This window comes from Polyodon spathula, chromosome 7, assembly GCF_017654505.1.
Source record: "Polyodon spathula isolate WHYD16114869_AA chromosome 7, ASM1765450v1, whole genome shotgun sequence".
Lineage (NCBI taxonomy): Eukaryota > Metazoa > Chordata > Actinopteri > Acipenseriformes > Polyodontidae > Polyodon > Polyodon spathula.
The window spans coordinates 11,906,010-11,915,438 of NC_054540.1; the positions used below are offsets into that span (position 1 = coordinate 11,906,010).

The 9,429-nt window shown below is 38.8% G+C and overlaps 1 protein-coding gene across 5 annotated transcripts in view; it reads left to right on the forward strand.

Moving 5' to 3' along the window:
* The window catches only part of LOC121318159 (nuclear respiratory factor 1), a 29,733-nt gene extending 20,523 nt beyond the window's left edge, over positions 1 to 9,210 (forward strand). For 4 of the 5 annotated variants that reach the window (XM_041254544.1, XM_041254546.1, XM_041254545.1 and 1 more), the window contains 2 exons: positions 3,458 to 3,582; positions 8,321 to 9,210. In XM_041254544.1, coding sequence (XP_041110478.1) covers positions 3,458 to 3,582; positions 8,321 to 8,481 — 286 coding nt within the window. In that variant the 3' untranslated portion in view covers positions 8,482 to 9,210. Of the gene's footprint in view, positions 1 to 3,457; positions 3,583 to 7,262; positions 7,331 to 8,320 lie in introns of all 5 variants that reach the window. The other variant, XM_041254548.1, reaches the window with a different exon arrangement.
* Positions 9,211 to 9,429: the final 219 nt, after the last annotated feature.

Sequence of the window (9,429 nt, forward strand, 5' to 3'; positions counted from 1 at the left end):
GGTTCATTCATGTGTATTTACAATTTGAATGAGTGAGTTCATCACAGCTGAAAACGCCTTGCTGTATAAAGTCTGTTTGGCACTCCTCCTGCCACACCCACCAGCAGGACAAAAAGAACGGATTGTTAATAAGGAATAAACTCCTGGCAGCTTTGAAGTGAGCTTAGCACAGACCAATCACTCCGTAAACAAAACCACAGTAATAGCTTGGCTTTGAGAGGTATTAGTAAGTTTACTGTTTTCTAAACAGACTGCTTTGTGCGACTGAATAATAGGCCATCAAAACAAGCCCATGTAGACAGTATCACTGCACCACTAGTGTAGTTTTGAAGGACAACAATGTTTTGAGTTTTATTTGTTTGACTTAGCCCTTCAGCTGCTAAGATTATCTTACTCATGCTTCTCCTGTGTCTTCAGCTGCATTCCGACTCTTTGAAAAAAAGCATATCCTTGCTGACATTAAAAAATAAGTCTCTTTGGTCCCAAATGTAAATGATTCAAAGGGCTGGAATGGCTGCACAGTTTAAACAAGCTTTACAAAGAGTGTTTGAAAAGTTTCAGCCAGTAGGCCTCTCAAAAAAGGAGTGTTACAGGTGGCTTTAATACTATAATTATATTTTATATTCTCCAAATATTGAAAATGATTCAGGCATGTCCTTCAGCAGTCATGTAGGTCACAAATGCTTCAGGTTTGCAGATTGGTTAAAGTGTACAGTTTACTTGGAGACAGCACCTTTGGCTTGGGCCACATGTGACCCACACATAATATTATGATGACCACTGGTCAAAGGCAACAAGTTGCTGTGTGTATCATATATTAACTTCAGCCAGTCCCATGAGGGATAACATAAGCGTAAGGATAAACTGCAGGGTTATTATATTCTATGGCCACATTACCCTGGAAATGCCCTTGGTTTTGAGACTAAGCTAACTGAAATTTCTAAAGTGGTAATAGTAGTATGTAGTGCTGTAAGGAGATGTTTAATACATACTTTTTATTTATTTTTTCTTTATTACTTCCCGCCAAACATGTATAAGGATACACCTCTTGCTAAGCCGTTGGTCAAATTGGTGTTCCAAATTCAGAAATACTGCCCTATAGCCTGGAGATGGCAGGTTCGAATCCAGGCTATGTCACTACCGACTGTGACTGGGGGTACCTAGTGGGCGGCGCACAGTTGGCTGAGCGCCGCCTGGGTAGGGAGGACTTGGGTCGGCAGGGGAATCCATGGTTCAAGCGCACCAGCGACCCCTGTGGCCGATGGGTCGCCTGTGGTTATGCAGTAGAACCATCAGATCTGTTGTCTTCCGGCACTATAGGTCTGGTGGCCTCGCTGTAGATCCACAGTGTGAAAAATGACACATTGGCAGGATCTTGTTTCAGAGGACGCGTGTTCCAACCTCCGTTTCCAGAGTTGCCAGGGGGTTGCAGCAGTGAACCGGGATACAAATAATAATTGGGAATTCCAAATTGGGGAGAAAACTGGGCTAAAAAAACATTGGCGAAGACTAAATAAAAAAATTTAAAAAATACTGTAATGTAGTGAAGACATACATTAATACATAAAAAATATATTATCAATAAAACGCTTCTTGTGCTTCTATATAAAATAAGTTACAATAACAGATTGTGTTGGTATTATTCTTCCTTCCCACTAGGTGGCATTACTAAATAATCGGTATGTCATTAAAATGGGTGAGTCACGAATTTAGTGGATTTCTCTGAAACTAATATAACATGCTTCAGTGGACCATTTTCTTTCAAGAGCTGTGCTTTTAATTTTGAATATAGTGTACAGTTTTATTGAATAGCATGTTGAAGCCCCCAGGTATTTGAGTGGCCTAATACATCATTTTGGAGTAGTCTTAGAAACCATATTCTTTGTGGACTGCTAATTCAAGAAATCCAGGTACTGTATATATGTATGCGGTCACTATCATAGTGGTGTCACTGACAGTGGAGGATACTACTGTACTGTGGAGTGCTGGCATCCTTGCAGACAGTATTACTGCCCCACTGAGGTAGTTGTGTAGGACAGTGATGGGTGTTTGTGTCTTTGACTTTCATCTGCTATACTGGACCAGGTGGCACCTGATTGTACCAGTACTTGCATCTTCTTGTACTTGCACTGAACTACCTTATATTTTGCCCTATTTTACTACTGCTCTTAGTTATAACTATTTTCTGTATCTTGTAGTTGATTTTACTTTTAAAGTAAGACCACGCTTGTTGTATTTGCTCTTACTTGAAATCGTTCTTAACCATTTATTGTACTTATTACGTGCTGTTAATGGAATTTGCTCTTAAAAATATCTTTACTATTAATTGCTCTTGGTCGAATTCACTCTTAATGGTAGGCCTAATTATTTTCTACTGATTGTACTGTACTTTATAACTGCTGTCATCTCTAAAGTAATATTTTGCAATGTGATTTATAACAACTGTAAGTCGCCCTGGATAATGGCCTCTGTTAATAAATAAATAATAATAATCGACTGAGGTTATCTTATGCAGGTTTCTTCTATGTCTTCAGCTGAAAAAAAAATGAAGGTGGAGGAAAATGTTGTGATGGGGAGGGACAAGGTGCTGAATGTTTTGTGAGACTGCACTGCTGTAGGGTGTTAGTCTGCCTCTTGTGTATCATTTTTGTAATTCCCAGACCCAGTCTAGGTGGGATCTATTTGTTCTCTGCCAGCTCTAAGCTTAAAGGGATAAAAAAAACGTGTGAATCGGCCTTGGAATGCACAAGCCTCTGTCCACCACAAGCATGCCAGGCCTGATTTCTCCAATAACAAATCTGCACTGACATGGGAGGCGGCCTCGCAGCACCTGACACGGGCGTCATGGCTTTTGACGCACTGCGAGGGCATCCATTTTCCAGTTCACAGCTGCCAATTTGCAATAACTTCCCGTGTTTAAAAATACACTGCTGCTGAACACAAATAAAGCTAAAAAATACGTTTCAGCACTGAATCATTTTTAATCCTGGAAATAGGTGACTAGGGTAGTGTGTTCTAGCGAGGGGCTAATGGTGCCAGGGTGATAGCTCCTGTTTTGTTTTTTTTGTGTGTGTGTGTGTGTCAATGCCACTCATTTTACTTTTTATTATACCCGTTTACTTTAGTGTGTTTAGTTTCAATGTTCCTCTTTCAAGTTACTTTTGAGTTCCTTTTTCAGATGCTTTAAGATTAAGTAGTTTCTCCACTTGTCTTTCTCCTCCTGGTCATGAGGCTTTGGACTGCACTTTGTTTTGCTTGATTAGCTGTGCTGTTTCACCTGCCTTTGCTTGGTGTATACGTAAACATCCTTGTGCAATGATTGGTGTCCAGCCAGGTTTCCAAGTATGGTTCTCAAACACATTTAGCTCAGTTTGTTTATTTGTCAAACTGTATTTTCTGGCCAATTTCTCTGCTTCCAAAACTCCAGAAGTGTTTATGTGTGCTTTTCTTTTTTCAGCGAAGCAGCCGCCCATGCAGTAGCTACACTGGCTGAAGCAACCCTACATGGAGGGGGGCAGATTGTGCTTGCAGGAGAGACTGCAGCTGCTGTTGGAGCGCTTACAGGCGTCCCTGACGCTAACGGTACACTTTGATGTTTATATTTTTTTTTGTTTTTGAATTTACACAGCTGATATAGATTGTAAGAAAAAACTTAATCTAAAGTGGTCTTGTTAGATGTTCCACAGTTTGACTTACAATTGGTCCCGTCCTGACCCAGCAGTGTTTGTGTTGCAGTCACTCCACTGTAAGCACACTTTAGGATGGTAGAGATGGGAAAGGGCATCAAACAGGAAGAAACCGACATGAATAAAAAAAAGATGTTAGGAATAAAAGATTAATAACGTGTTGTGAGCTGCAGTGCAAAGGGTCATCACAGACCTAACTCTTCATCCCTATTACTGTATATCCTCCTTGAGAGAATATTGCAAAGAAGGGGAGCATTGGTAGCTTAAGTAATTGTGTATAAATATTTTTCCTTGTGTGTGTTAAGGGATACTGTCTTCTGTGGTTCAATAAACTACTGTCACACTGCATTGAAATCAGACATTTTACAGCCTTCATGAGTCCACACCCAGTCACTACACAAGGAGCTCCCAGGGTCCTATGCTGTTTGAGCCTACCCATGTTATGGGTGCTTACAAAGAAGACAACAGTGCCCATGGAAATTCATGCAATCAGTTTAACCTGCATACAAACATACCTCTTTACTACTAGGGTTACCAGAGGGTGGAGCTACAGTATGACATTGCTGCCAACAGCAGATGGCAACAGTCTAATTTATGAGGGTTTTCCTCCTCTGCTATATGCTCTGCTAGAGCAGTAGCTAATGGTTTCTAAGTTTAGAATCTCTGTGTATTATTTTGTTATAGTCTACTATTATTGGTACACCTGAGGATCATGGGAGGGATCTGTGCAATGCACATGCGCTACAGAATTACCAGTAATTTGTCATGTAGCTTTGCATTCCAATTTAGTCAGCTTGTCAAAGTAATGTAATCCGCAGAGGAGTTTCATCCTTCAGATTTGTGCACGGCTCCTGTAACCTAGTTTGACTTAATTTTAGACATAATTTGTGCAGGGTTTTAAAGAAATGATGACTCTTCTCAAATTTACATGCAATACAAAACAACAGATTTGTTGTTTTTTAAAATCATAGAAAAGCAAGGATTTTTGTGGATTCTTTATTATTTCAGACCATGACATGTACAGTGGTTTATCTTCATAAACTTTTTTTGTGTGTGTTTGTGGTGTTTCAAATTCAGACACATATGTAAAGTTTTGTCTCAACCCTAAAACACAGAGTGCCAGAAATAATATAGTTGCTGTAACAAACTGTGTCCATTCGCATTCTCGGTAGTGACACCTGAGTCATTGTCTGAGCTATTAAAAACTTTCTCTTTAGAACAACTTGCTCAGTTTTGATGAAACTGTGCATAAACACAATAAGATGCTGTTGACGTGCTTTGGCTGTTGGTCAGTCTGTGACCTACTTTTGTTTTTTGTTACTTCCACCAGTTATATGTTATTATATCCATAGCGAGGGATGTGTGTATTACTAGCATATCTTATTTTGATTATCATTTTGTGTTTATTAAAACAAAATATTGAACTGGAGCTGCAATAATTTCTTTTAACTATGCAGAATGGTGCAACAAAAAGGTACATGTCCTGCTTTTGCATTGAATGGATGAACATTACGCTCCTTTTATACTTTAGAATTTTGGCTGAATTCATAGAATGTTCAGCAATACCATAAATAAAGAACATTCTTAGCCACCTAATTGCTTTTTGCTAACACGGATAGCTAGGTCCACTTATAATATGGCTAGATAAATAGAAATGTGCTGACTATCCAGTGAATGAATGTGCATTATCTATTCAGATCGCTGGATAATTCGGAACCATTTTTATAAAATGTCTGATATCTCACAAACAAAAGTGAAAGAATGGAGAAACAGAGGACAATGTATACTGTACAGCACCTGAAACTGAAATTGACTTGGAATCTTTAGCTGTAATAGAGCCATAGAACTAGAACACCCCATTAAATGTCCTTCTCTTATATATACTGCCGATTCCCCCCTACGATCGTCCCTGTGAGGTTTGTAACCCTCCCCAGGAACCAACCTAAACAGCATTGATCCACTCCAATATCAGTCTATAGACTAATCACCCTACCAGCTGTCACTGCTGATACTATAGTGGCCGTCTGCACGTCACGTGTGCTGAATTAGGGGAATGAACAGGAACAGAGGTTATATTTAAAAATTAAAGCTGATTAGCGGGCATTAAAATTACATTTAAAGAAGTGGACATCAGGACCCCTTGTATCATTAGTGCAATATGTGCAGTAGTTTGCTTACCCAACCCACCAAAAAAATATGTCTATACAGATATTCCTATACCAGCTGTAATCTAGGTATATTGCAGTGTCTTCTGGCTCTGGATAAATGTTATGGATAGATTTTTCAACAAATGTGATATCTGGTTCACGCAGCATTGTCAGTTCTGCCCTAGAAGACCATCCAGACTGCTAGAAAATATGCAATTTCTGAAGATGGGTCTGTGATGCACTTATGTTCACATGGAACTGGCCATAAACCACAACTAGATTTATTGTAAAAAATACTTTATTTATTTAATCACTTCGATAAACGGAGAGCATGAAGATCTGTGCAAATTGTAACATTACCGGTTACTTCCTCCCTCCCCCTCCCCCTCCAATAACCCCTGGCCTTGGTCTGCTGCAGAGGGCAATTGTATCTTTCTCTTTGCTAAAATCTTCCAGTGACCTAACCTTAGCCTGCGACAGCTTGTGTTGCTCTAAAGAAGCTCATGTGACTGCAGTAATCCACAAGCAGTAAACAGCTGGGCTGGAAGCTGCTGGCTCAATCAGACAAACTGCACCAGTCGGGACAACCAGTAAACTACAAAGTCATTACAGAAGTTATTGCTTCATGTGGCAGCTGCCTCTCCATATATATGTGTCCTGTAACTTTCTACCCATTTGTCCTGTCAACCTTTTTTTTGTTTTGCATAATAATGCATGCATTATCTGTTAAATTCCTGAAATACTTTCTTTTATCCTGCACGTGTTCTTGTTAATTAATATTTCTATTCATCAAATTAAAACTCTGTAGCTCATAAAATTTTTTGAGGATGGTTCATGGCAAGTGTCCTTGTTTAGTAAGAGAGAGAGAGAGTTGTTTATTAAAGCTAAACATCTAGTAATAGTTAAAAACCTAGGAGGCTGGTACAGTAAGCTAGTGTGTGCTGACAACATACTGTAAAACATTAAATAAAGGAAAGGATTAACCCTTAGCAGTCCATTTATTCAGTGCTTGTCAGGCGCGTAAGGATTTTATTTTAGGAAATTTATTTTCACATGCTGTTTATTTTACATGCGCTGTTTAAAATGATTTTTCAGAGTAAAACAGGTTTAAAAGGCACTGCATGGCAAAAGGACATCAGTACTGCATCTCCAGTCAAGCCCCACCCCTTGTTCGCTGTATTTTTCACATACATCTTTATAATCGTGCATACTGATAAATCCTCTCTGGATCACTCGTTTTATCACCAAACTCCTCAATAATGCGATCCAAGTAATATTTATTACTATAACATCTCAAAAAGCTCTGCAAATATCTGTGATATTCTTTGAGCGCTGGGTGCAAAAGCAGCTGTCTCCTTTGTTTGTGTCGGTGTTATCTCTGTGGTGCAGGGGCTGTATTGCTCAGATACATCCCTTTTTTTTCTAGTAGGTTTGAGGTTAATTGGATCTGGAGAAATCCTGTTGCTGCAGCCACAGACTGAAACATAATGGGGAGAGGTATTATACTGTTACATAGTTAATAATAATAATATCAACAATAATAATAACAATAATTAGTATATTGATGCTTATTACTGCATTGAAATGTCTAGTATTATAGTAATACAATAAAATTAATTAATGACATTCAAAAAAGATTAGCCTAATCATAGGATTTGTCAGGCCAGGTGCAGATGAGACACCCTTGTATCTGCAATTTAATCAATGATCTAAGAGGAGGAGATTAACAGTCTGCATCAGCAAAGAGGGATTTGTAGTGGGGATGAGAACTGTTAGGGGAGGGATATTGATCAAATGTTTTATTTTTATATATTTTCAACCTATGTCTTTCCCTAATTAGCAGTGACAAATAATAAAGAATATTCCGTTCCAGCAGTGGGTTTTGTCTGCACACAGCGATCCGGACCAAAGGAGATAGTGTGGAATAAATATACTATTCTTTATACAATTTGTTTGGATTTATTTATTATGGTATATATCCTTAGTACTGTGTGTGAGAAAACCAAATTGGTTCACCAGAAGATAGTCCTCTTAATGTGGCTGGGGGTTGCCATGAATAAATGGTTAATTATTCCCTGCATCAGGGATTCCTGTCCCTGGCAATGAAGATATAGTGACGATGTCCATGCATATATGTCACACTTTATCGTTTTACATGTAACTATAGAACTGCTTATCCAGTTGTGATGAAACTTCCAAAGGACGCTGTAGGGTGGCGTTATGTATGTATGTTACTTAGATTTTTACATCCATCTTGTTCTTGTGTGAAGGGGTCCAGGTATGTTAATTTCAGGTTATATATTTTAACATTGTGGAGTAGCCTCTTTTTATTTGTTGACCGGGGGCGGGGGGGTCCTGAGGGTTTCTGATTGAAAGATCAGCAAGACTTTGTTCCACCACCCAGGATAGTGGGTGATAGGATATGAAAAGCTTTTAAGAGGTGTTGGACACCTTTTGTAGATGTATTTATTTCGTATGTCTTTTCAGGTCTTGTCCAGATACCTGTGAGCATGTACCAGACTGTGGTCACCAGCCTAGCCCAAGGAAACAGGCCGGTTCAGGTTGCCATGGCGCCTGTCACCACCAGGATGGACAACAGCATGACTCTGGATGGACAGGCAGTGGAGGTTGTGACCTTGGAACAGTGACATCTTGTTGGTGCAGAGCAGTGTAACTTCCTTTCTCCCTTGCTAGGAGCTCCAGTGTGAAGTGGTGCAGTCATAGAGGATACAGAGGTGTTGGACTAAAGGGATCCTGTTGCAGGGTTTTATAAAGTTTAAAAAAAAATAACCATGTGCAGGGTCACACAATTGTCATTGCATATTGTTCGCTGTGTAAATAATGTTTTGTTTTTTATTGTTTTTGGTGGCTGAATGTTGGCAGTTTGTGTGGAGGAGGTTACATATTTATTACTTCATGTATGCATTTCCTACTTGTTCAAAACAACAAAAAAGTTAACCAAAAAAAAAAATTATGTATGGGCAAACATGGAGGCAACTAAACAGGAGCCAAGCTAAACAAATTGTTATAAAAAAGAAATACTTAAGGGCCAGATTTTAGATTTAAACATTTTTACGACAGAGCAATTTGCATCTGTTTTGTGAAAGAAAAATAAAACTTTATATTACAGAACTAGTAACAGACAGCTTGGGTACATCTTTGAGTCCTTTCTTGCTTACTGTTTTGTAACATTAACAGCTTGATTTTCTTTTTAAAAATAGTTCAGAGTGCCCAAGGCTTATTTATTTGTTTAGAATTTTTTAATATTAAAACAGTTCTGGTGGCTATTTCGATTTTCAAATGAACAAGGGTTATCAAAAGGTTAACCTATCACAAGAACTAAAAATGAACTGTCGTCGAGGATCAAGACAGGTTTATTAATTATTTTACACCGTGCAAATTCAACATGACTCAATAACAGTTAATGCAGAATTTTCAGCTCCTTTCTTCTCTCTGTGATGATGAGCCTTGAGACCCAAGGAAACATTTAAACTTGAGTGCAATCACCTGTCTTTGAACACCTTGCTCAGGGATGGCACATTTATTAGAATCGGCTTTCACTGCAGTAATAATAGTGAGTCATTTCCCTAATCCTT